Here is a 27,515-nt window from a genome sequence, read left to right as displayed (position 1 = left end):
CTAGACCCCATCCAATGTAAAAAATGACTTTTATTCCAACATACAATGCTTATTCTTGTATGTTTGACTGACCACATATATTTAGGGAATGTAGACCATTCTTTTGGGGGAAAATTATCATTACATTGGCTACATTATTTGTCCCCATCACAGGACTGTATACAATGAAGCACTGACCCATCCATGTCTCATATATATATATATATGCTTGCACCAACCAGAGGAAAAAAAACAATTCAGACCAGTATTATGTTCTCGACTTCAAATCCACAGTGACATTTCATTCATAATAATGTAACATGAACTTAAACCAACCACACTGACAAAATTAAGAAAAGTATTGCTAATAGACATCAAATCACGGGACTGTTTGTCAACCTGGTGCATCACTGTATATTTAAAAATGGGCCCCTTGATGTGTGTTAAATACAATCCAATCATTTTCTTTTGAAGAAAAACAAAACACGAGGGACTCATCCACTCCCCTTTCTTTGAAATGAAAAAAAAAAAAAAAAATTATGATCTTCACTCTCTTTTTCCAAATAGCACCCTCAGAGTCAGTTCCTGGAGAGAGGAATTAGGAGAACATCTGCAAAGTTTGTAGACCGGCAAGAGGTGGGAGTGTGGGAATGTTTAGGTATACATGTCAGGGTCTCTTGGCCCAGTCTATTAGAGATGTTCTCCCATTCCCACACTTCCTACAGTAGGACTAGGAGTCAGTCAGGAGTCACTGTCCGAGCCGTTGCTGCTGTCTCGACTGATCTCGATCTGCAGCGACGGAAGGTTGTCCAGCCGGCTTTTCTTCATCTTGTTGGACTGCTGCTCCTTTTGCTTGATCATTGCTCCCCACACCTTCTGCAGCTGAGTGTCATCCTCTTCGTTGACATCTTCATCTCCGTCAGATACCTCGCCTTCTCGACGCCTTATTCCTCTTGAGGAAGTCGCTCGAGAAGAAGCCTTGTCGTCGTCTCCACTGTCCTTGTGAGATGGGCCGAGACGACTCCACAAGCCCCCTGAAAAACACAAATGCTATTAGTTAGTATCATAAAATAATGTACAGTGAACCAAAAGAGCGGCGACTTCACGTGTACCTGTTTTCTTGTCTTTCGAGGACTCCAAGTAGAGGCTCCGGCTCTCGTGTTTAGCTACACCGAGGCGGCTGCGCACGTCGGTCAAAGGCTCTCTCCGAGACACTGCGTTTCTAGAGATGACGGGAGAGACGGAGCGACGTCTCTCCGGAGAGTGTGGTCTCTTTCCTAATCTCAGTCTCACATCTATGAAGAGTAAAACAGATGCATCCTTTCATTGCCCACATTTGCTCGGCTCAAAATGGTCAAACTTATAAAGCAATGCTGTGGATTTTAATTCATCGGCTTGTTATGTTACAAGATTTCAAAGACCTGCACAAATAAAACTAATGGCTTGTGTCCATAAAGAACAAACTCATACAATTTAAAAATAAATCATGCATCTTAGATTATTTTACTTGACTGCCCAGTCAACAGCAAATAAGGGTCAAATAAATAGTTTAAACACATTATATTCAATATATACATATGCACTGAAATTGATTGCAAGTGCATTGAATTATATGTTGATCAATATTGGATTTTACGGATATAATAATGATTTTTAAGAAACGCAATAAAAAAGATTATTGCATCGATACTAGTCAAATCTATAAACTGAATGTCTTCAAATTTAACCAAAATACCAATAAAAAAAATTAAATAAAAGATGCACTCTTACAACCATCTAGATAGAACATATTACAATACAAACGCCATAAAGTAAACATGGTCATAATTCAAACAATCGCTTGTCATAAATGTGCGGTATTTATTGATTGCGAACTGCTCTGAAACCGCAAACCTGTAGAATGTGCAGTGTTGCATTTTTACTTTGAACATGCAATAATTTAAAACAATAATTAAGACTTTTGTTTTTACCATTTAAGATATTTAGGCCTTATATTGGATCAAACTGAATTGATCACTTTTAAAGCACTGGTGGGAAACCTGTAGATCAGTGGTTCTCAATTAGGGGGCCTCAGCAAACTGCTGAATTACTTAAATGCATTTAAATATATATTGATATATAATATAAATTAGGGGTGTGCGATATTACGATTTTTGATCGTGGACGATTAAAATGTCTCCACGATCTGCTTTTGAAGAAATATCGTAGGATCGTCCATTTTATCAGTTTGCATTTCTGGCGCCTCCGTCTCAACATACTGTACAGCGCGACGTATATCCACATGAAATGCAGAGGAACGGGACACTGTAGTTCATAAAAATGTATTATTTGCATGTGCTTTAAAGCCTTGCCGGTTAAACATGTCATTCGCTGCTGATGAGCTGTTCTAACGGGCGCTTTTCTGAACGCAAACACCCGACGCGCGCATGCACTAAAAGCCTGTCTAACAGCACCCGTTACTGAACTAAGTAATCTTTCGAGTCTTATTGCGCTAATACTGTCAAATACACACAAGGTTTACATAAACAAAGTTGGTTATGTCTAAAGTGAAAGAACAATAGAAAAAATGAAGAAAAAATCTGCTTGTCAAATGCGTGTATATTAGACTCGTTGCGCGCAGATCTTAAAGTGACAGTAGCCCTAATAGTAAACATGCTGCCGCTTGTCCTTAAAGGGACAGTTACTCAAAAATAAAAATTCTGTCATTATTTACTCACTCTCTAATGTTGTTCCAAACCTGTATTAATTTATTTCTTGTGCTGAACACAAAAGAAGATATTTTGAGGAGTGTGGCTAACCGGGCGGCTGCTGGTCCCCATTGATTACCATAGTAGGAAAAAACTATTATGGAAGTCACTGGAGTACATCAACTGTTTGTTTACCCACATTCCTCCAAATAACTTATTTTCAACAGAAGAGGGAGACTTATTCGGGTTTAAAGCGGCTTGAGAGAATTTAAATTTTTGGGAGAACTATCCCTGTTAATAAAACAACAAAATACAAAGAGCATCTCACTCACTCTTGACTGAGAACTTTAATAGTAGCTTTAATAAGAATCAATGTAAAATTTATACAGTGAAGTCGATGTTGTGTTTTATTTTCATATTTGTTCATTTAATTACTTTCTTCAATGCTGTTAAATAAACCTACAGCTGAAAAAATAAAACACTGTTTATTTAATTTGTATATTAAGTTGTGTATGTGCATCTTTGTTCTTAATTTTTAATAACAAAGAAAATGACAAATATTTTTTATCTTCGCCACTTTGGCCTAAATGTCTGCCATTCTTTTTTATTTTATATTTTGTTACCTAAGGCTTTGTTTTTAAAATAGGGACATTAGTTTGGCTGTGATGCTCAGTCAATTGCAAAATAGTAAAACCAACATGAAAAGGAATCGTGATAAAATCGTGAATCGTGATTTTCCTGGAAAAAATCGTGATATGATATTTTTGCCATATCGCCCACCCCTAATATAAATCTCAAAACAAAACATTAAATTAAAGGAGAACTCCGGTCAATTTTAACATTGAGCTCAATTTTTAGTAAATTTGGAGTGCTGTCAATACAGAGAACAACGACAAAAATCGGTGTTGCCTACACTGTGTTATCCTATTTTTAAAATTTACATCCTATTGACTTGAATGGGGCAAGTTTTAAACTTAACCAGTTCTTAGTCTTATCATCCTTGATGTGTCATTACAAGTGCCCAGCCATGTTGAGTGATTCCTTCAGAGTGAACACGAGTGAATCTGACTGCAGTAGATGTGAAAGATATGAATAAAAATGATGTTATATCAGCCAGCGCACATACCTGTATTTAGTTCCTGTTTTCGGTCGAAGTCCAAAGTAGTCGATTGTCGAGTTCACGCGCATAGGTTTAGTTACTATGATCACGCGCGTGAACTCGACAATCGACTACTTTGGACTTCGACCGAAAACAGGAACTAAATACAGGTATGTGCGCTGGCTGATATAACATCATTTTTATTCATATCTTTCACATCTACTGCAGTCAGATTCACTCGTGTTCACTCTGAAGGAATCACTCAACATGGCTGGGCACTTGTAATGACACATCAAGGATGATAAGAGGATAAAAGCAGGTTTAAAACTTGCCCCATTCAAGTCAATAGGGTGCAAATTTTAAAAATAGGATAACACGGTGTAGGCAACACCGATTTTTGTCGTTGTTCTCTGTATTGACAGCACTCCAAATTTACTAAAAATTGAGCTCAATGTTAAAATTGACCGGAGTTCTCCTTTAAGATTTGTGTGTTTTTATCTCTCAATAACTAACCAGTCTTGGCGGTCGTAGCCACTGGGGGGCGTGATCTCTGTTGAGAGAGTCCCTGCCTCTTCTCCTCCAGTAACTGCCTCACATCGGTCACTTTTTCTGATGTAGATTTGGAGGAGCCTCCTCCTGCTCCTGCTCCTTCTTCTACTCCTGCTCCACCACTACCAATGCGACTCCTAACACTGCTGCTTGTTTCGGTCCGTATGGAGTTCCTAGGAAAGTGGAAGGGACAAAATGTGCAATTACTATCAAGACAATCAAACTCATGAAAACGTTTCAGCACAAAGACAACATTTACATCCAAAGGATAAATCTACAAGGGATAAAACTCATTGATCATTTGGACTTACCGGAGACTGCGAAGGTTGGTTTCAACCTCGTCGGCATACATGGTCATCTTCATGCTCTTTTTAGGAGAAGGCGTTGAGATCATTTTCAGTTCCAGATCGTAGTCCATCTCATCTGAATCTGAAGATGCGGGCGACGGGCTTCCTAAGCGACTACGCACGCCTCCTTCCACAGGCCGTGGTCCCCGTTCTCCCCGATCTTTGTACTCCACCACTCTATCATCAGCATCCATGTCTTCCTCTCCATCCTCATCCTCTTCTTCCTCTTCCACTATAGGCTCTTCTGGCAGATTCACCAGGTCAGCTGATAAAAGAGAAAGAGCTTAAATGACAGACCAAAGAAAAACATAAGACAAGGATGTTTATCGTTTAAGAGATTTACCGGAGTGTCGATGAGTGTAAGGTGGAGTGTGTCCCAGACTGTCTCCAATCAGAGGCTTTTTGGTCTTCAGAACGTCCCGCTGGATTCTCCGTGTGTGATACCTCCGTTTCCTACAGAAATGGACACAATTCCAGAAAATTAATATGTAATCCCAAAAAGAATTTGGACTTCAACTTTAGTTAGAAGTAAATTGCAAAAATAGCTCAGAAAAGTGAAGTTACACTACCATTTAAAAGTTTGGGATCAGTAAGATTTTTTTTGTTTTTGAAAGAAGTCTCTTATGTTCAAGTCAGCATTTATTTGATCACAAATACAGTAAGAACAGTACTATTGTGAAATACAAATTTACAATAAAACAAAACCTAACTGTTTTCCATTTGAATATTTTTTAATTTAATAAATATTTATTTAAAATCGGAATTTTCAGCATCTTTACTCCAGTCTTCAGTGTCACATGATCCTTCAGAAATCGTTGTAATATGATGATATGCAGCTCAAGAAACATTTCATATTATTATCAATGCTGAAAACAGTTGTGCTGCTTAATATTTTTGTGGAAATTGTGTACTTTTTTTTTTACAGGAGTCTTTGGTGAACAGTAAGTTCAAAGGAACAGCATTGATTTGACTTTATAAATGTCTTTATTATAACTTTTGTAACTAATGTCTCCTTGCTAAATAAAAGTTTTTTTTAAAATTTTTATAAATTTTTTCTTAGCAGGCAAGTTCTTCTTACCAAGAGTTGCTTAAGATGCCTTTCATGCCGCCATAGTTTGGATTCCCATATTTCATGTAGTACCGACTTCTCCTAGCTGCACCCAACTCCTTTTTGTCATCTGAAGAAAAATAACAGTTAAGAGTGTTAACATGCAGAGGTCAGTCTGTACTTATCAACATAATCAGCATTAGGGGCTTTCGCACCAGGTAGTTATAGGAACTAGCAACCAGGGCTGTCCCCCGATAACTAAATGTCCCCCTTAGGGCCATTTTCCTGTTAGCATTCACGCTACCAGTTGGAACTGTGAAGTGACGTAAGCTGTCACTAACGTGCCTCATGAAGCGCGTGTAATATAAAATATATATAATATATAAAATATTTTAGGTTTTGTTATGTAACTGTTAGTGGTAATAAAAGTTTGATGATTGTTCTATTGGTTTGTGATTTTTCATTTCAGGGACCTCATTTATAACCGTTGCGTACGGACAAAACAGGCCCTGAAAGAGGCGTACGCCACTTCCGACGCATAAGTTGTGATTTATAAAAACAAACTTGACGGGAAAATGTGCGCACCTGCACGCAAACTCTGACCCATGCGTACGAACGTTTTGGAGATGGAGCAGTTTGGCGACACCGATGGTGAGCTGGAGTTAAATGTCTTTTTGGTCACTTTTAAACAGAAAATCTAAATAAAATTATACATATACAGAAAGATAATACCAATATAATTTCACTCACCAAGCCTATCACTTGAAGCAAATATCCATACCTTAAATGTGTGTGAGCGCGTTGGGCCGTTTAGTGAAACTGACGCATATCTAACGGCAGATGAAGTAAAACTGTAAATCTTCATTATGAGTCCTAATCATAAATAGGCTACAGTGCATGTTCACAATAACAGTTTAAATAAAAGAATGATTTAAACTATGTTTTACTTCTGATATAAACATTTAGATTAAATATGCCATTCTAATTAATAGAGTTAAACACTTAAACTACATGACATTTACTGAAAAGTTAATATATATATATATATATATATATATATATATATATATATATATATATATATATATATTCAATAAATAGCCTATATTTGTTGTGGATGCAATGCTTTTTAACACTTTTCCTTTGGCATGCTGTGTTTCAATGTTTTATCTACAGAGATAATTGCTTATCATGATAATAGCAGATTGTGCAAATATAATGCACAACAAGGTCTATCTATGTTTCCATTACAAATATAAATCAATTAAAAAGACTATTTGGCCAGTGGAAAAGATTGAGAAAAACTTTCTCTGAAATGTTTTTTACACTATTTGATTTATTTATTCAAAAACAAGGCAATGATAGGCTACTAAATTATTTTTATTAATGTAATGTGACGGGACATCCGTATTTCATATTTTCCTAATGTCTTGTACCGTTAAACATGTTATCACGTGTTATCAGTCTGAATATTCTTTGGCGCACGCCATTTTTGGCTTTTGGGCGCACGTACACTTTTAGTAAGGATCCTACGCACAGTTTTATAAATGAGGCCCCAGATCCATTAAAAATTAAGCAATATAAATAAATATATATATAAAGTTTTTAAAAGAAGCCATTTTCGGCTTCAGTTTCGGTTTTCGGCCAAGTGCATCCTAAATTTTCGGTATCGGTTTCGGCCAAGAATTTTCATTTCGGTGCATCACTAATTCTAAATGTCTCTTGATTTCTTTTTGTCCCATTATTTTTTTCTCATTTTAATGCTCTTATCAACATGGAAAAGTGGATCAGCTTGCTTTGTGCAAATGTTTTTTATTGAAAACAACATTGGCATATACCGTGTTCAATTTCACACTAACATTCTCACTTGGAGCAAATAATCTCTCACACAATGTAACACTGTCCATCAATAAAAGGGTGAAATAAATACTGATGAGGTAACGTTACTGATTTGACGAGTGGGCGTAGAAACGCATCAGCTGTGTGTGTGCTTGACCATCAAGTGGTATTTAGACTGGACGTGCTGCGATGATAGCTCAGTTCACAACGACAAAACACACAGATCACTTTGGTCTTGTCAATTGAACCATTTGGCAACTTTTTAAAAGTAAACTTTCCATTCAGAATCTTATTGGCCTCCATTTCGGCGTCTCGCGCTCATCAATCATCTATTCAAAACGTTTGTCATCCGATTTGCGATATGAGTTGTCCCAGACGCGGCTCGGCGCTTCTCATCCACTCTTTTGGCCGGCTCGCAAACTCAAACAAGTGTGTTCGGCGTGCCTGTTGTTTTGGACAGCCCTAGTTCTTATATGTTATTAGATAGAACTGTCAAACAAAGAAAGTAAACCGTATACGAAAAACATATAGCGTTTGCCTTGTGGTTGATGCATAATGTCACTAAGCAGAGCAGAAATACATTATCATGTTTCGCTTGGTCCCTTCCAAAGTCGCGTTTTCCATGTTCATGGAGTTAAAGGTAGGGTAGGCAATTTTCGGAGATGTTAGAAGTAGCGAGCTAGCTTTGAAAGCATAAGACCCCACCCTCCCTTTACAGCTTCTCCAAAGCCACGCCTCCTTCAAAACATGAACGCCTACAGCAGGGAGCAAACAAAAACCTCACGAGACGAGAGACGGCGTTAATCTACCTCATATCTCAAAGCACACAACATTAAATAAAGAACAAACAACTTAGAGAGCTCTGATCTGTACCACCTGACTGTAGAATTATTTTGGTGTTGATAGTGTTGCCATTAAAACGCATAAATTCGAGTCACAAACCACTCCGAGTATAACGTCACAGGTTTTTATCTTACAAATTACAGTAGTCATGGCATGAATGCAGCATAAGCTAATTGTTTTGGTTAAAAAATAACTGTAAAAGGTGGCTGCAATGATTGGACGAACATTGTATAGTCCCACAGATGATATATATACACATGTAAAATCAATTAGCTTAGTGATTGCTATCAGGATGTGTAGAGACGTTCAACTAGCACAACAAAGAAATAATTCTGGAACAAATCGCCTAACCTGACTTTATATATAGGCAATAAACTGTTTTTTAAAAACATTTTACATACATTCGGCCAGTCACCGTACACTCACGTCACTGGTAGTACCTATTGTGCTGGGTTAGACCCTACTCTGAAGTAGGTGCTAATTTAGTTCCCCCAAAAGTCGTTCCTAGAGCTAAAATCGTTCTCAGTTCCTGCGGTTCATACACACCAAAGATCAGGTATTTCCACCATTAGTTATAAGAACAATGAAAAGGTTCCTCGTGTGCGAAAGCCCCACTCGACTAATGAAGAGCTCTTAACACAATTCCTTCTATTGAAGGTGACACTTAAGTATGTTTCTCACCTTGGTTGGCAAAGCGCAAGAGCAGCTTGTTGCCTTTGAAGGGCTTGGTTGTAGGCCGCAGATCATTCCGGAAGAGAGATTCTCGCTCTGCTTGGGACAGCAGGCTTGCCTAGGATCAAAAGATTTAATATAAGGTACATCCCTCCCAAAAAACAACGAAATATGAAAACTACCATTAAGAATCTGACTAAAAGATGTGACCAGTTTACCTCTGCAGTGTCCTGCGTTTTCTTTTCTGTCTCTTCCTCAATGTCGCTAGCTTTACCCTCGCTGCCATCACTGCTCCTGCTCTTATCCACTTTCACCACCTCATCTTCATCATCTACCTCTCCTTCCTCCTCATCATCCTCCTCCTCCTCATCATCAGAGCCACGGCTTCGCCGAGCTGTTCAGCAATGGTGTGACAGATTCAGATTATTTTATTTAACTTTTACAAAACTTGTAACATAGATCAAGGTGACAATGAAATAACAGGACAGACAAACCTTTCTCCGGCTGGACTGGAAGTTCAGAGGGTTTTGAGCTCTCGGTGTTTGTGACCTCTTCTTTGTCTGGCATCCGACTCAAGTTAATGAGAGCTCTGGTTGAAGTGATGTCGTCTAGCCACACCACGTTGCCTGGAAACAGTGTGATTTGACTATGAGCACCACAATCCAGCCTTAAACAAAACTTTACCTGTTTTCAATTCAGATTCGGATGCATTCAACATGTATAATAATGGCAGCGGTGTAATAATATCTGTGAGGCTATACTTACAGGAAGTGTCATCTATCCACTCGATGTGGGCAGGTGGATACTCTTTAAAGTAGCCAAAAACATCCTGAGTGCTCATGTCATCAACTCCAGTCATGTATAGGGCTTCCAGACGCACATTTGGGATCGCTAAAGAGAGAGTACACAGTCCACAAGAGCTTAAAGTTCACTAAAAATGAGGGAGAGTAAATATTCATGTTGTTCTAAACCTGTATGACTTCTTCTGTGGAATACAAAAAATGTTTTTAAGAACGTTCACACTGCTCTTTTCCATACAATGGAAATACAGAGTGGTAAAGTGGTTCACACAACGTGTGTACTATATGTTAAGCCACTCATTTTGGTACTTGCGACTCACAAGCTGTTTGAGAGGTGGCTTTATGTGCGTGCTACTTACATAGATCAGTGGTGATCTATATAGCACAGAGTGTGAAACTGTGTGCATAACACAAGCACTATTTAACTGAAGCGAATGAGACCAGGTGTGTGTCACTTCGCTGTCGAAGAGAAGAGAGCTGCAGCGGACATCGGTGTATCAATACTGCAGAAAAGGAGTATTTCAATATTGTTATACATATAGAAATATCAATATTTTTGACAACACTTGTGTCTAATTAGGTTTGTTGTTCCGAATGTTTTCGAGGTGGTTCCCCCGTGGTTTACTTTGGCCTTACAAGTATTACAACCGGCTAACTTTGTGTCTTCTTAACTCACAGGGAAAAACGTAATATTTTTGCGATGAATATTAAAGATACAATATGTTATTTTTTGCGCCGCTAAGGGGGGCTAACCTCTTAAAATAACAAAGGCGTACGTTGATGATGCAAAACTTCCTGCGGAATTATGGAACTTGTCGTCAAGCCGATGGATCTAATAATGTTTATGGGTGAGTGAATACATTGATGTTTTTATCATGACTGTGGTATGAAGCAGGTCGCGATTGCTAATAAGAGATATATCAGCGCCACATGCGAATCCCGCGGATATAAATGAATAAGGACATTTCATTCTGCCGAACTACCCGCAAGTGCTGTATTAATACACACACAGGTCAGTTTATTAGACGAATTAAACTTGTGAGGTAACGCAGCACTGTTGCACTTGCTCTACACTATCACACTAAACTGCATTTGAGTGTGTTGAAAGTTATAATGTTATGCTGTGTTAATTTGTTGGCTATATGAGACTAGCAGTAAGCTAGATCAACATTGATTAGTTTTATGTACATTTGCTCACCTGTCTAATAAAGTACATGTAAGAGCTGCGTCTCTGTCAAGTCGAAGTTTGTCACGGATGTGGAGCTCTCGGCAACTCGAAAACGCCACGCTGATATTGATCCTCGTTTTAGTTCTCCTTTTTTCCCAATGTCTGCTTGCCATGGTCCATAAAGTTTGAACGAAACAACAGCGTGCAGCAAGACGTTACGCACTACGCAGTTGTCCACGTATGTTGCCATGGTTACTATGGCAGTACTATGAGCGGAAACCAGGAATAACGCGGATAATACGTCATTGACAGGCGACAAGGGAACAGGGATTCCGGGACGACCAATTATTGAAAATTGGAATTTCAAATAAATTAAAAATCTTTGGTAACTTTTGGGATATTGTAAGTACACAACTGCAGGAAAAATAACACACTGCGCAAGTGATTTTTGAATATTTTATTACAAAATTCGTACATATTGTACCTTTAATTATCTTCCTCTGTAACGAGTCCTACCTGTTTGAGGCGCACATGCAGTAAAGTCTGAAGTTAAAAGCAGACTGTCAGCACGAGAATTCATGCAAAATGGAAATATTTGCGTGAATTTGTAACGCTTACAGTTAACGATATAACCTAAAAAAAAAAAGTTTTGCGCGGAGGAAACATCACACGCATCTGTCAAAGAGGCTGACAGGCAAGCCAAGTTAAACATTACGCTTATGCGTTATCTTGAAGCTTAAAATAAAGAATTCTCATGTTTTGGGTAGCTTGATCAGGCACCTAACCACAGCAGCTCAATATGTTTCACCCACTATTTTAGATGCATTTCGTCCACAGGAATACGCTATTCTTCAATGCTGTAAATTGACCCGACTAATCGAAAATGACATTCGTTGTCGATGATTTTCATTATTGATTATTATCGATTAGTTGTTGTTTCAGCCCTACTTTACAAGAAATTAAACGTGCACATATGAATTGTTTACAATAAGACCAAATGTTATGTCTTTAGTAAATGGATAGGGCGACATTTAATATCGGTTTAAGATTTCTTACCTTTTTTCAACACATCCCGGTCCAGAACAACGTTCTTCTGCGCCAGATTTTCCTCTGCGCTAAAATGAAATCTTCTTGCTCGCTTCTCCTTCTTCTCAATGGCCTCCTGTACACGTACAAATGTGGTGAACAACAGGTACATCACTAGGCCGGCTAATATATTCACACATTCAGCAGCTGGCACTTACCTTAGACGTGACATCGATTCCAGTGATAAAGGTCCCAGCCTTATTTTCATAGCGTCGGCTGGTGTCCTGTGGAAACAGTTAATCATACAGAGATGCATGTGAGCAACACAGCAGAATGTCTTCACTTCAGTTTTTGATTCAATATGGTCACTTTAATCGGCAATACGGGTTTGTTTGTAGTGTACGGTCATATACAATCAGAATAATTGCATCACTAGTTATAGACATAACAGTGCACCAAATAAAGTCTGTTAGTCTTGGGAAACTTGGGCCAGAGATTCACATTACTTTTAACAAGATCATACGAAAACACGCATACTAACGCTATATTTTTTTTGCAAATAGTATAAACCACCGTAACCCATTACCATAACCTTTTCAGAAGCAGGCTGAGTACTACCATAACCTTTTTAGAAGCAGGTTAAGTGCTGCGACGAACCCTCGCTCTGAACTAAACACCGCATTGGCCCCACCAACGGCCGGATCCTGTAATACGCGAGGCCGTGGTTTAAAAGAGGCCTGCGGTAGGGAATAACTCACCGGCAAAAGCTCCTTTAAACTTCGGCGAACAGGAATGGACTCCAGCTCTCCCTCCTCCACTTCCATGGGCTCCGCTTCCCGGGCATCTCGATCCGAGTCTGACTCCGAGTCGGACTCTGAACGATCGGACGCGCTTTCGGACTTCACTGACACCCGCAGGCTGCGCACCGCCGCCATGATCAGTCTTTAAACGAGCTAACGGCTAACTCTCAATGAAGTCAACGGTGCCTCGCGCTAGCTGTGCTAAGTGCGCTTGAGCCTCGCGACACACACACACACACGCTGCCCAAGAGACGGTTGCTGCCAGATTGTGACCCGCCCTCTTTCAGTAAAGCAGATTATACATTCCCTAACATTCATATTTAGGATACAAAGTGTATAAAATACATAGGAACCATAGGAACAGCATCCTTGAATTAAAGAGTAGAATCGGTATAATTATCTTTCCAGTCTGCCAGTAAATGGTAATTTATCAGTTAAAGTAAATTAGATTTAGTGTTCATTAGAATTAATTTAGGGACCGTTCGGTATTTATGGAATGGGCCACCGGAGGAAAATAGGGGAGGGTCATGCCTTTTTATTCTTTGTTGAGGGGAGGGTCATCCAACTTTTTTTAGTCTAGGGGGAGGGTCACCCAACTTTTGTATTCATGAAAACAACAAACTTTCAAAGTGGCTAGTTTTGTGGATATTTTTCCATGTAGCTCTCTCAGTCTCGGTCCCCCCATCGCTAGCAGATGGGTCTGACCCAACAAAAATCAGACGCGAAAGATCAAGTCCAGTTTGGCGCTGTTTGTTTGACAGTGCGCGCGCGCTCAGAAATAGTGAATCATGTCAGAACAGAACGCCAATGAAATGCTTACCCGGCAAAGGCAAAGCTTTAAAGCTCGAGCAAATAATCAACTTTTGTGATTGCGAATCACAAGCAGTGTCCTGTGAGTGTAACTCTACCGCTGCATGTGATGTAGCTTAGCCTACGTCGAGTTTACAGGGACTGAGGCGCCAGAACTGCAGCTGATGGAATGTGCGCTGTAGCACTACCATATTTCTTCAAAAGCAGATCGTGGAGACATTAAATCATCCACGATCAAAAATTGTGATATCGCACAAGTATAAAACAACTGTTATGTCTGAAAACAAACACAAATAACGCGTGCTACATAGGGGCTGTTTACACCTGGCCACTTGCATGCGTTTTCTCAGATCGGATAGCTGACTGATTTATCAAAACGATTCCATTTACACCTGGTGTGGTCGCATAAATGCGTTTTTGCAAAACGGATTTAAATCCTATCTTCAATTCTTCAAATAGTTTGCACGTTGGCTCATCTGCAGGTGTTGCAGTGTTTTATATATAATAGCCTATATACGATTTTTTTGTTAATATATCTTCATTAGATATATTATTATACAAAATTAAAAAAGTAGTCAACACAGACCATCTAACAGAACATTTGAACAACATTATGTGCTTATTTTTTTTAATTAACGAAATGTCAATCTTTATAACAGAAGATAACACAATACAACAATCTTCAAGATACAGTAAATCTTCAAATGTGTAACAGATTGTCACCTTAAAAACAGTCATTTGCGTGGTGGAACAAGTCATGTTAAATAGAATTATAGTTAGCATCTTAATTTAATCTTTGTTCTATTATTTTATTAGTTCATTAACTAATTGTTAATTCAACAAATTTAATGTAAAGAGCTGGATACTTATTACTAATTAAATAATGTCAAATATAGTAAATGTATAGTTGCCATATAGCCTACTAAATATTTGACTACGTCGCACGTTAATTTCTGCTTAAATACTGCATGGAGGGATATAGCCCATTCTGCGCTCAAGCGCGTGTAATCTTGCCGCAAAAGCAGGCTGGCTAATGATAATAATGTCTTTAAAAATAACGATGCATTTTAATTGTTTATTAATAAACTATTTTTTTTAATCAGTGTCCGCTGCAAACATGTCTCCATACATATCCGCTGTAAAGTGCGCCTAAGAGAAATGCATCTTTCATACGGATTACATAATCAGATGATATTTGCTTTCGATTAGATTTTTTTTCGTTTAAAAGTGGACATATCAAGCTTTATATAGATATTTTTCTCATATATTTGAGGCTAGTATGCTATATCCTACGATATGTTTCTGCTTCTTTCTTTTTTTGACGCGCTACAGTTCACGGAGACCACGAAAGCGCGCCCTGATTGTTTTATTTTATTTTACAAAAGCAAAAAGTTTTCTTGTTATTGTGAGTTTACACAAATAAAATTATTGCGACTGATGCATTATTATTTTCTGTATGGCCAGAAAAAGAGTATTTTAAGTTGTTTCCACTGTTGATAGGAAAATGCAAATCGCATCGGCGCCTCCATGTCATGCAGTGCGCGCTCCACACTGCGCACACACACTTGGTCATGCGCCTAAGAATAGCGAACAATTATCTAGGTTAACGTTAGAGTGAGCGGCGATGCCATACGGATAATCCTCATGTTTAACAAATCAAATCATGCAGTTTCTACCGTGAGTCAGCGCTGCGCCAGTTTGAAAAAGGCGGGTGTGCAGGAGTCTTTTAATGAACGTTTGGTGTAGGTCTAGGCATAAAGATATCTGAACATCTTTGCCAAGCGCAAACCAGTACAGAAGTAATCAATAAATGATCGGGGAGGGTCATCCCTTTTTTCACAATCATTTTGGAGGGTCATAGAAATTTTTTTTGCTGGCGAAGGGAGGGTCAAGCCTTTTTTGACTATAGATCTCAAAACTCCTCCGGTGGCCCCTTAAATAAATAACGAACAGTCCCTTACAGGTAGCCTTGCTTATGAATTAAAACTAAAAGTGCATTCATAATAAGCTTTTCTGTCACATACTCACTCACACATTGTTCATAATGATTTCAGGGGCCAATAGGATCCGATTTAATAATCAGGTAAATTAGGTAAAATAATCCATACAATAATTAATCCAGAAAGCATGCTTTTCGTGATGTAACAATTTTTCTTTGATGGACAAACAATAGCACCCAAATGTATTTGGATACTTAAAAAAAGTATGTATTTATAATTATAAATAATTTTAATAAAGCATTTTTAACTATATTCAGGGATTTTGAAAATGGGATCCATCATGAGCCACAAGAGGCTTCTATGGGTTCTGTGGAAAAGTTAATAGAAATATTTAATAAAATAGTTAAAGTTTGTTTGCATCATTTGTTTGCAGTTTACATTTTATTACTATTACCACCTTAATTAATGACCTTCATGCAGTTTTAAATGTGACTTTAAGCAGCCAAATATTTTTTTTGTGCCACTGCATGTCCGTACTACTGTCATAGATCACTGTTCATCAGATTGTAAGTCCCTGCCGTACATATTGTTGAAAAAAAAAGAGGTAAGACGCCCAGTGCATTATGATTATACAGTCAGGGGGGCGAGAGAAGCTACGGCCCGGCTCACAAATAGAACAAGGCAACAATATAATCAACACCACTGCAAAAAACAATATTTTATTTAACAAAATCAACATTTCTCTACAGAAACCTGGTAACACTTTACAATACGGTTTCATTAGTTAACTAACATTAGTTAATGTAGGCTACTAACTAACATGAACTAACAATGAGCAATACATTTGTTACAGTATTTGTTAACTAAGATTAATAAATGCTGTAGAAGTATCATTCTTAGTTCATCTTAACTAATTAACTATCATTGTAAAGTGTTCCCAGAAACCTTTACATGTGCAGCAGTACAATCATAGAGAAATAAATGAACACTGCTAGTTTTGTTAAGCAAGAAAAAAAAAAAAAAATGATTTGACTTAAAAACTGAATGGAAAAGTCTTTCTTAAATTGTCACATGTAACACATCTGAGCTATTTGTGACAATAATAAAGATGCATTTCCTTCCATGAATATCCACAATAAATATACACATAAGAGCAATCAGTGATTTTCTAATATGTACATAGGCATCAGTCATGGAAGTACCCATTTAAAAAATAAGAGGTTAGTACACTACAAGTTTTTCTTTTTCTAACAATATATATTATAAATAACTCTTCAGGGGGACACAGTAATTACATCTCCAAACAATTTTAGGTCATTTTTTTTAAAGGAATTGCACAAGTTTGAGATTTACAGAGGAAGGCAATGCTGTGCAAACATTTTATTTCTCAAAGACAAGTGACTGAATTATTAATGAAATGAATGTGTACAATGAATATCTGCTGTGGTCAGTTTCATCAAACTACTGTATATCCAGTCTGGGTAGTCATTCACTCTGTCACTGTCATTTTATTATTATTATTGAGTAAGAATAGTTACTGTTATTGAACTACTAATCAGTTTGTATAAATGTGTATTTTATTAACTCTTTTACAGTGAAAGACTTTCTCAAAATGTGCAAAATCAATAAATGTGCCAGGTCAGATGAATGTGCCAGGAGATAAGTGCTTCTTCCTGTGATGTTCAGCACAGGCTTTGAGTGATGTGTCCCTCTTTAATTTCCCTCTTTCTCTCCGACAGTGTCTGATCTTCGGCGCTGATCCATTGCTTTTCTAATTAAATGGTGAGTTCAAGGTGTTAGTAAATACCAAAAAAGAAACATAGTTTTGACAATAACATAACATAGAATTATGACTTATGAGAGTAATTTTATACTGGCCATTACAATATACTCAAGAGTCTGCGCCACAAATAATCATTATCCATCACTTCGAGGGACTAGATTATATTTTTTTATTATACATTTTTGGTCACGCTCTTTTTTTTTTTCACGCTCTTCCATCTGTGAAATATTGTAAAGCGGGGGTATTTTTAATGTGACTTTGATATCACAAGACCTTCTGTGGCAAGAGCTCTTTTAACCAAGTTCTGTTTTGTGGGTTCTTGTTTTTTTCTTTTTATTCTTTTATGCATTTTCTGTTACTATTTCCAGTGCTGTAATTATGAGAAATCAGCTTGTTTTATTTTATGACCATAAACTGGGGGTATTGATACATTAATTTACCACAATTAATTTAGTATTTGAATATATTAAACATCATTTATTCGTTTAAATACTTTCAAGTCACCCTAAAGCCCTCTTGAGATTTTGCTGAGGACCCCTAGTGGGCCGCGAGCCCCTGTTTGAGAACCACTGATTTAATGAATAATATTCAATGAATTATTCCACTGGAATCCAATAGGAGTCATCCCCCAAATGTTAACTCATGTGTCTGGTCTAAATTTGCAGGGGAGTTTTAAAAAAACCCTTTTTTCACTTATGACAAAAAACATGTTGAACAAAACCATGTATCTGTAAAGGTAAAAACAAAATAAACAATAGAAATCATAGGGAAAAAGATCAAAACTGGATCCAGGGACCAACATGGGCTACAGGCTCAAGGAAAAGTTCAGAGAATTTGTAAAAACTATTATTATTGTATCTGAAAGAAAATTACATTTAAACTTAAAAAAAAAAAAAAAAAAAGATTGTAGTATTTAGATTTCAGAAAAATTAGGTTTACAAATAACTTTAATATAGACAATGCTATAAAAATTGTTTTACTCCATTATTTTGAACTCAATACAACCTCACTTCAAAACCAACCCAAACACTGCACTAAATATTTGTGTGAGATTACAGTATGCTTTCCTTTATCTCAATGGATTAAATATTATATTTTTAAAGAAAATTGTTAGAAAAATTAATTATCATTCACTGTTATGAAATATACCGAAAATTATAAAATGACCAGTCTTTATAAAAAAATAAAATAAAAATCTTTAAATGCAGCCGCTTGATGTACTCTTCCTGCAAGATTATGGACCAGATTTACTAACAGTTTGTGCCAGCGCAAACCCTATTTTGGCGTTAAAAAACTACTGTCAGGATTTACTAAAGACACTCAGTGAAAAATGAGCACTGAACAGGCGTTGGACTGGGTTATTTTTGCAGCTGACCTTATTGCATTTGCATTTGTAGGAGTTTCCATGTCAGAGAGTATTTAAATGAATCACGCAAGTTGATTTACTAAGGTTTGTGCTCGTCAATGTACAGGTGTTTGTGCCATTATTTAACAAAAGCATGTCTTAAATCAGACGCTAATTTGCGCTATTCTTGGCAGATAGTGTTTGTCATTATGAAAATGATCCGGTTATGTCCGTGTTCTTTCATTTACGCGTCGACAGTAGATCACGTGCAGAACATTCCACTCTCATCTGTGCTTTTGTGGGATTGCACTCTCACGCTAATCTCCCCTGTTTAGTAAATCTGGCCCTATATGTGTTAATGACTGTAATTTCAATAGTAACATACATACTCACAATGGTTCTGGTTGTCTTTGAGCTTCTCCTTGCTAATGTCCCTGTGAATTAGAGTTCAAAGTTACCTTTCAGTGGTGAAACTCCTCACACTAAAACACACAACCAAATGGAAAAACACTACAGAGGATGACAAACAATGAAAGAGCAACACTGAAGTCATAAAAGAATGAAGTCTTACAGCAGCGGACTGGCTCAATCTGTCAAAGCGAAACTTCAGATTGGATCTGGGTGAAGTCTTGTTCTTAAAATCTTTTAGTAGGGAGATATGCAGAAAATAATACATTAAGCTGTAAATATAAGTAAATATATATAAATACATTAAGCTTAGTTTGAATATGAGAAGAGTCTCGGATACCTGTTGGACTGCGGCACATAATGACCGGCGTTCCTGCACCCTGCCCCTCTGTGCTCACAGAGCCAAATACAGGCGAGAGACTGGGAGATATCTGGAGGCTGCTCTGAACACGACACAACACACATAAAGTCGGCATGAAACGGAAGTTACCATAATCTTTTTTCCTTATTGTGACATACTATATATCTGAGTGAAACAGCTTGTCGAAGTAGAACATCGTTGCGGTTTGCTATTGCTGTGATGTCATGTGAGTGACAGGTTGTCCCGCCCCCGCCCTCGCACCATTGAACACATCATCAGAGAAGAGAAGTCGTTGCAAGAGGGAGGGGAAGTTATTTTGAATAAAGATTACCAGAGCACATCAATTACGTGCATGGACAAATTATTTATAATAAATACTGCAATATTCCATAAAAAGTACGAATTTTGATTTCATGGTGACTTTAGCATACTGAAGATGTTTTGAACATTTACTTACAGGCTCCTTCTCCTCCATAGTCTCTGGGTCTCCTGCAGCACTACTGAAGCTGCTGGTGCTAGAGGAGGAACGAGAAATATCTGGTTTTCCACCGGCCTCTTTCAGCTTGAGAGGCGGCCTGTAAAAACAGAGAGACAAAAGAAAGTATTATTACTTATTAAGAGTATGAATCTACTGAATACCAGTGGTGAAATTTACCTCTCGTTGTTCAGGATCTCTGGAGAGCTAGGATTGGACGACGTCTCTGATCTCACTTCCTGTGAGAGATGACCGCTATCTAGACTTCTCTGATCACATAGGACACTAAAATGACAGAAAAACATAATTTGATCATTTAGAGCAGGTTTTTTTAAATTGGGGTCCCGGGGTGGATATCAACCAGGGGCCCAGAAGGGGGTCTCAAATTTTTTTTTTAAACAAGCATTAAAATAAGTAAAAAAATAAATAAAATAAAAAATCAAGATATTTCTTAATATTTGGTTATTTTTATAATGAATATACATATTTCCACTCTTCTGAGAAGGCTTTCCACAAGATTTTGGAGCGTGTTTGTGGGACTTTTTGCCCATTAATCCGGTAGAGGCACCGATGATGGACGAGGAGGCCTGGCTCGTAAACTGTGTTCCAGTTCATCCCAAAGGTGTTCAATGGGGTAGAAGTCAAGACTCTATGCGGGCCAGTCAAGTTCTTCCACACCAAACTAAACCAATGTCTTTATGGACCTTGCTTTGTGCACTGGGGAGCCGTCACGCTGGAATAGAAAAGGGCCTTTCCCAATTTATTTCCACAAAGTTGGAAGCATAGCATTGACTAAAATGTCTTGGTGTGCTGAAGCATTAAGTTTACCCTTCACTAGAAGTAACGGGCCTATAGTCCAACCCCTGAAGAACATCCCTCCTCCACCAAACTTTACAGTTGGCACAATGCAGTCAGGCAGGAAACGTTCTCCAGGCATTCGCCAAACACGGACTCGCCCATCAGATTGCAAAACAGAGAAGTGTGATTCATGACTCCACAGAACATGTTTCCACTGCTCCAGAGTCCAGTGGATACGTGTTTTACATCACTCCATCCGACGCTTGGCATTGTACGTGTTGACGTGAGGCTTTCATGAAGCTGCTTGGCCATGGAAACCCATTCCACAAAGCTCCTGCGCACAGTTGTTGTGCTGATATTAATGGAACTCTGCAGCTAATATGGAATCAGCAGAACTTTGGTGACTTTCACACACCATGCGCCTCAGCACTCAGTGACCCCCGCTCTGTGACTTTACATGGTCTTTTACTTCATGGCGGAGTTGCTGCTGTTTCTAAACACTATCCAATAATACCACTTACAGCTGATTGTGGAATATCTAGCAGGGATGAATTTCACGAACTGACTTATTGTTATTGCAAAGGTGGCATCCTATCACATTACCACACTTGAATTCACCGAGCTCTTCAGAACTACCCATTTTTTCACAAATGTTTTTAATGCAGACTGCATGACTAGATGCTTGATATTATACCCCTGTGGTAATGGGTCTGATTGAAACCCCTAAATTCAATAATTAAGAGGTGTGACCCGATACTTTTGTCCATTTAGTACTTTTTGTCTACGGTATATACATTTAAACTATTTAATTTTTTATGACTTCATCTTTATAATAAAACATAATACACAGTATGCAATTTGTATACATACAAATATTTAGCATCATAAAGTTTGAAAACCCTGTGGCACATGCTAACACTGACTAGCTATATATATCAAGAGATATTTTGGCTTATGTAATTCTTAAACTATCATATTTGAGCCTCATTTATATGTATACTGATTACAGATCTGTAAGTGTTTATTTTTTGTGCATTTGTCAGACCTGCGTGTGTAGCGCTCTGGCTGTCCATCCATACTGGTGTGCAGCCGTGGGAACAGCCCTGAGCGTCTCTTCACCGGGCTCTTCAGAGGAGACTTAGCAGCCTCAGTATTGCTGTGGATCAGGCCGACCCCGCTCAGGCTGGTGGGAACGCCCCCTCCCGCCGAAGAAACGCGGCCATGTTTCTGCGAGCCCACCATTGTCTCCATAGAGTGACTGCGCACGCGCATCGCCCGCTGAGACAGACAAAAAGACGTCAAAGGGATAGTTTACCCATGTGAATCTGACGGTTGATCTTTTTGACTTTACCTTAATAGACTCCAGTATTCCTCCATGTCCTCCGTTCTCCATCCTCTCTTCATCTGCGCTGAGCGGATGACCCAGCATTGCCTGTGTGTGCTTGTGTAACTCATTATGAAGGTTATCTAGCAGTTCTGTTCGTGTTCTTTCCTATCACACAAACACAAACCACTACACGAGTTAACTACTGAGATTGACTTTTTACATTTGAGGTCCCAGAGGCCCTTATTATAAACACCACTGTTCAAAAGTTTGGGGTCAGTAAGATTATATATTTTTTTAAAGAAAGTAATAATTTTATTCAGCAATGACTGTGATTGTAAAAATAAAACAAACAAAACATTTCTATCTCAAATAAATGCTGTTGTTTTGAACTTTGCATTCATCAAAGAATTAAAAATCACTAATTCCTTAAAAATATGAATCAGCACATCTGTTGTTTTCAACAAAGATAATAATAAGAAATGTTTCTTTAGTAGAAAAACAGCATATTAGAATGATTTCTGAAGGATCATGACACGACTGGAGTAATGATGCTGAAAATTCAGCTTTGCCTACATGAATAAATTACATTTTTAAATATATTGAAAAATAGAAAAGTTATTTTGAATTGCAAAAATATTTCATAATATTAAATTTTTACTGTATTTTGATCAAATAAATGCCTCGGTGAGCATAAGAGACTTTCAAAAACATTAACAGATCTTGACTCCAAACCCTTGAACGGTAGCATACATATAAACAAAATGAATTGTTTATTTTCCCTTTTGATTCTTGTGACATGTATTTATTCATGTTTGAAATTTGAAGTCTCTGTGACCCAAAATGTAACACGTTTAAAGAAGGTCGTTTGAGAGAGTTATCATGTTTGGTTTATAATCAGTTCTTATAGGATTAGGAAAATAAAAGAAGTATCAAGTTATTTAAATATTTTTTTCTCAAGCTATTAAAAGGGCCTTTGGGTCTCTGAGACCCCCAATACAACATAATGATGAAACAGTCAGAGATCAGGACTGTAATGCGGTAATAAAGGGTGCTCTATTGTTTCCTCACCTCAAGCCTGGCAAATCGGTTTGACCTGTAGCACGCCAACTCTGCATTGATCAGCTTGGTCAGCAGAAACTCTCTGAATTCTGGACCCTAAGAGAGAATAGAATGACACCGCGAATGTAAAAAATCTGACAGCAAACTGTCTGCCCTAATCAGTATTCGCTTTGCTTTCCCACAAAAATATTACATCATCCACAGAGAATATACTTGGATTTATGCTTAAAAAAGACAAAAAAAGCAGCTGATATTGTTGTAAAGATGTTTAGATATTATAAATAGAAAACAAGATATAAATACGGATTAATAGATTCAGTGTGGCAGATGTAGTGGTGCACAAATGTACCTTTTTGAAGATGGGCGGATTGGGGAGCGGAGGGCCGAAATGTGGCACATCATCACGTGCCGTGACAGACACCTGCACCATACAAATACAATTCAACACTCACTATAATAATTCAGTACAATAATGTTCCATTTTTAACATTAGTTAAATACATTAGTTAACAATGAACACCTCAAAAAGGTCATAAAGAGTTCTGAGAGTTCACAAATTTTTCTGAAGAGACACGATCGCTTTATACGATGAATTTAGGCTTTTGTTCACAAATAAATATTCATCAACTCACACATCAGTTATGATAAACTCAAGAACCAATGAGGTTCATTCTCGTGTTACGCAGCACGTTTGACCTTCCTCGTGAACCAATGAGGTTCGTTCTCGCACGTCAAGCAGGTTCGGTAAGGCTTCTGCTTATGTTTGCTGATCAATGTTTATATGTGAATAAAAGCCTAAATTAAATCTGTACATCATATAAAGCGATTTAGTCTCTTCAGAAAATTTGGACTTAACCAAATTAAGTTTGGAACGACATGAGGGTGAGTAATTGATGACAATTTTTTGGTGAATTGTCGCTTTAATAATACTGTAACAAATCAATTGCTCATTGTTAGTTAAGTAAGGGATAGTGTACATCCGAAATAAAATGGTTCTCTCGAAATAAACCGACAGGGTGATGAAGTAATCAGCCTGAAGGGGGTTATTTTGAGAGGATGTACATTATCCCGCTTATTACACGGCTACTTGCCACATAAGTAAATAATTAGACATGAAGTATTGATCTGAGTTTTAATATTTTATTAGGCGTTTAAACGCAAAGCTTCCGCGGGGAGGAGAACAGTTGCTAGCGCGGCAAGTTCAAAGAGATACGGTATACAGTCATACCACTTCTGTCAGGACCACTATCGTCTAATACGATTGAAAATTAGCATATAGTTTTCATTGGCGGTATGGTTCCGTTCTGGGCGAGAACTCCCAGCGCATGCAGCCTAGCAATAAGAGCAGGGAGAGCAGCAATAACCCCCCTTAGGGTGAACAGAACAGAACCAACATGAATGTATGCCGATATCATTGATTCAAGATTTTAAAGTACAAGATAATTTGAGAATTTATTCTGATTCAAGGGGAATCAGAATGCCAAATCCTGACTGGGCGAGAGGAGGAGCTGGGGATGGAGGAGGGTAATTCGCTCCTGAGAAACGCGACAGCTGCTGATAATACTGAAGGAGCTTCTATATGTATACAGTGATAGGCGTTGCATTCCTATAGGTAGACGTGGATCAGCTGACAGTCAGCTGATGCGAGCTTGACTAATGTGGCCTGCCAGAACTGACGCTACGCTTGATTTATTACACAGCATTTCGCCACATAAATAATAACCATGGGGATAAGATATATTGATTTCAGATGAAACTGTTTTAATTTCGTACCTGTTTGTATCTCACAATCCAACAGTGCAATAGTCACAAAATGGCAGGTCCACGATACTCGATTTTTTTGTTTTTTTTTGTTTTAATACTTTATTAGCTCACCAAATACAAAACTTCCACGAAGAAAAAACGTTCCTAACAGGTGTATAGCGCTGCTGACTTCAGTAACCCGGATGAGCCTGCGTTATCTGTTTTGAGCGGTTGTTACCTGGGAATAACTTACCGCTGGATGGCGCTATTGACCAATCAGAATCAAGTATTCAGAAATTCTGATGACAAACCTTGTATGTGGTGTCATCTGTTCCAGGGTTTTCCACTTGAACCAGAATGTAGGCATGGAGGAAATTGGAAGCAATCATGTCAGGCACAAACGGTGTGCCCTCCTCTTGAAAAACTGCAGCCACAATGTCATTCCCAATGTGCCGCTTCCTTTGGAGCTGTGTGTAGGAAAAAGAAACGTATAATGATTTACACGCTCTCTCTAGGACAGCTTACTGATTGTCCCTGGATTTCAATCATAATTATAATCAGAAGCACCTGCTGCATGTCTCCCTCTGTAAAGGGTAGTTTGGTGGAGATGTGAAACATGAGTTCCTGTCCTCTGAACACAGTGTAGACCGACTGAGACCCCGTCTGACCATGAGACACATCCAAACCTCCCCGAAACCTGAGTATATGCCATAGAGTGAAAACCGAGGTAGGCTATTAAAACTGTACAAGTATTTGTGGTGCAGAGAAATCACATGTTGTCCTTTGCAGGGCATTTATATATTCACACATCCTAACTTTTTCAGCCTTTCTATAGTGTTTTCTCTTACCCTTTAAATTCCTGCAGCTCTACACAGTCTCCCAGCACTCGGAGGAACTCCGTGAAGGCTGGGGTCTCCTCACTGTTCCCAAACAACTCCTCCTCTGAGGTCTGCGGGCAGCAGAGAGTCAGAAGACATCAGTGAACGGCAATTGATGAAGAAAACAGCAGGAAGCAAAGGTAGAGTGGAAAGATAACAGGAAATAATAGATAAAATACTTCACATATGGCAACAGCTTTATGGTTTTATTGCTTTGGTGATTCAGATTGAAGCAGCTTGATAAGAAAGCAGTTAAAGTGTACTCGAGAACCTCAGCCTGAGCAGGAACCAGACCATTTTTTATATATATATATTTATAATGGCCAGTGAACTGCACACACAAACAACAATCATTTTCTCACCTGCCCAAACTTTTGGTAGACGACACCAAACTTAAAGGTATTGTTTAACTCATGCTCATCATAATTCACTAATAATTGGGAGCCCTGCAAAAAAAACAAAAATAAACAAAGATAAATGTCAAACAATTAATATGCTGCCTCCTGAAGTTTAATTTCACTAAGACTCCAATGCAAAACATGTTTTTTATCTCTTTAACCATCTCATTAGTATTTGCTTTATTAAACAATCTGCTGAAACAGTTACAATCTATTGCAAAACATTCTGCCAATTTTAAAAAGTGTAATAGGTTTTTATCTGACAAATTAATGTTTAGCCAGAAGCAATATTGTGTTTATGAAATATTTCATTAAAACAAATAGGGATAAACATCATGTAATTATAAAAAGTAAATACATACACACACACACACACACACACACACACACACACACACACACACACACACACACACACACACACACACACACACACACACACACACACACACACACACACACACACACACACACACACACACACACACACACACACACACACACACACAGAGTACCTGTCAAAACTTTTTTTATGTTTTTGAAAGAAGTCTCTTATGTACACAAAGGCTGCATTTATTTAATCAAAAAAAAATTATCCATTTTTATTGCAAATTTGCATTTAATGTTCAGACTGTGCTCTATCTGTGTTGCAAATTTCACCATTTTCCCGCAAGCAGTTCTATGGGCTGCCATATACTTCAAGAGCAGAAGAAGAAGAAGAGGTAGAAGGAATAATAATAACAACTCTAACGGCTACAATAGGTGCCTCCGGTGCGTGGCCCCTAATTTTAGTACAATATTAATAATAAAAACATAACATTAATCTTGCACTCACCTTTGGGTACAGCACAGGACTAAATCTCAGACCTACAATGTCTTCACACAGTAGCTATAGTGGGGAAACAATGACATCACAAAAACACAAACTTAGTCAAGCCACTTAGTTATTAGTAGGATTATAAATTGTATTTCATTTATAATGTTACTATTTTGTGACAAACACTCACATAAAACACACTCACTTAAAAAACACTTAAAAAGCATATAATGTTCTAGAAATATTTTACGCCCTCTGTCTGAATCTAACAAACAAATGGTCTGTTTTTTTATGGATGTATCTGTAATAAATGCCACATTTGCATGCAAAATGAGAAACACCACTCAGACACGGGTTGTGGGTTTACTGTCATATCCAATATATTTATATTTTAATATAATATACTTTGACCTCCTCCATCCTTCAATAACAGCATCTTTGCAAATATGCATTTCATAGAGACAGATTCTCAAAACAATGGACCCTTTTGACATTTCTGGGGTTCTCAGAAGCGGA

At 38.0% G+C, this 27,515-nt stretch overlaps 2 protein-coding genes across 8 annotated transcripts in view; both read right to left on the bottom strand.

Annotated features, from left to right (window-relative positions):
• Nucleotides 1-12: 12 nt before the first annotated feature.
• Nucleotides 13-13,366, bottom strand: ncbp3 (nuclear cap binding subunit 3). Its single transcript, XM_079584934.1, has 13 exons — nt 12,816-13,366; nt 12,276-12,341; nt 12,088-12,193; nt 9,829-9,954; nt 9,558-9,689; nt 9,282-9,457; nt 9,073-9,181; nt 5,740-5,839; nt 5,005-5,114; nt 4,626-4,926; nt 4,279-4,487; nt 1,092-1,274; nt 13-1,013 (listed from the first exon to the last, which is right to left on the bottom strand). The coding sequence occupies exons 1-13, from the start codon at nt 12,990-12,992 to the stop codon at nt 721-723; spliced, it is 2,088 nt and encodes a 695-aa protein (XP_079441060.1). The 5' UTR covers nt 12,993-13,366; the 3' UTR covers nt 13-720.
• Nucleotides 13,367-15,713: 2,347 nt separating this feature from the next.
• The window catches only part of rap1gap2b (RAP1 GTPase activating protein 2b), a 39,713-nt gene continuing 27,911 nt past the window's right edge, over nt 15,714-27,515 (bottom strand). For 5 of the 7 annotated variants that reach the window (XM_079585852.1, XM_079585853.1, XM_079585854.1 and 2 more), the window contains 15 exons: nt 27,018-27,071; nt 26,147-26,230; nt 25,755-25,855; nt 25,474-25,603; nt 25,218-25,373; nt 23,513-23,584; nt 23,173-23,259; nt 22,129-22,269; nt 21,823-22,055; nt 20,160-20,264; nt 19,962-20,079; nt 19,484-19,586; nt 19,307-19,377; nt 19,129-19,169; nt 16,299-17,378 (listed from right to left, as the gene is read on the bottom strand). In XM_079585852.1, coding sequence (XP_079441978.1) covers nt 19,161-19,169; nt 19,307-19,377; nt 19,484-19,586; nt 19,962-20,079; nt 20,160-20,264; nt 21,823-22,055; nt 22,129-22,269; nt 23,173-23,259; nt 23,513-23,584; nt 25,218-25,373; nt 25,474-25,603; nt 25,755-25,855; nt 26,147-26,230; nt 27,018-27,071 — 1,464 coding nt within the window. In that variant the 3' untranslated portion in view covers nt 16,299-17,378; nt 19,129-19,160. Of the gene's footprint in view, nt 17,379-19,128; nt 19,170-19,306; nt 19,378-19,483; nt 19,587-19,961; nt 20,080-20,159; nt 20,265-21,822; nt 22,056-22,128; nt 22,270-23,172; nt 23,260-23,512; nt 23,585-25,217; nt 25,374-25,473; nt 25,604-25,754; nt 25,856-26,146; nt 26,231-27,017; nt 27,072-27,515 lie in introns of all 7 variants that reach the window. The other 2 variants (XM_079585849.1, XM_079585850.1) reach the window with 2 other exon arrangements.

The sequence above is a fragment of the Phoxinus phoxinus genome (genome assembly GCF_949152265.1).
Source record: "Phoxinus phoxinus genome assembly, chromosome: 17".
In the NCBI taxonomy this organism is placed as follows: Eukaryota; Metazoa; Chordata; class Actinopteri; order Cypriniformes; family Leuciscidae; genus Phoxinus; species Phoxinus phoxinus.
Note: the sequence above shows the minus strand (reverse complement) of the source record. Positions and strands in the feature narration are given on the sequence as shown.

What these genes read in the sequence shown, in the direction of transcription:
- ncbp3 (XM_079584934.1), bottom strand. Translation starts at nt 12,992, where the DNA reads ATGGCGGCGGTGCGCAGCCTGCGGGTGTCAGTGAAGTCCGAAAGCGCG. An exon ending in GTTTAAAGGAGCTTTTGCCG is followed by an intron (nt 12,342 to 12,815) that starts GTGAGTTATTCC and finishes CTGTTTCCACAG; the next exon opens with GACACCAGCCGACGCTATGA. An exon ending in GTGGATAGATGACACTTCCT is followed by an intron (nt 9,690 to 9,828) that starts GTAAGTATAGCC and finishes CACTGTTTCCAG; the next exon opens with GCAACGTGGTGTGGCTAGAC.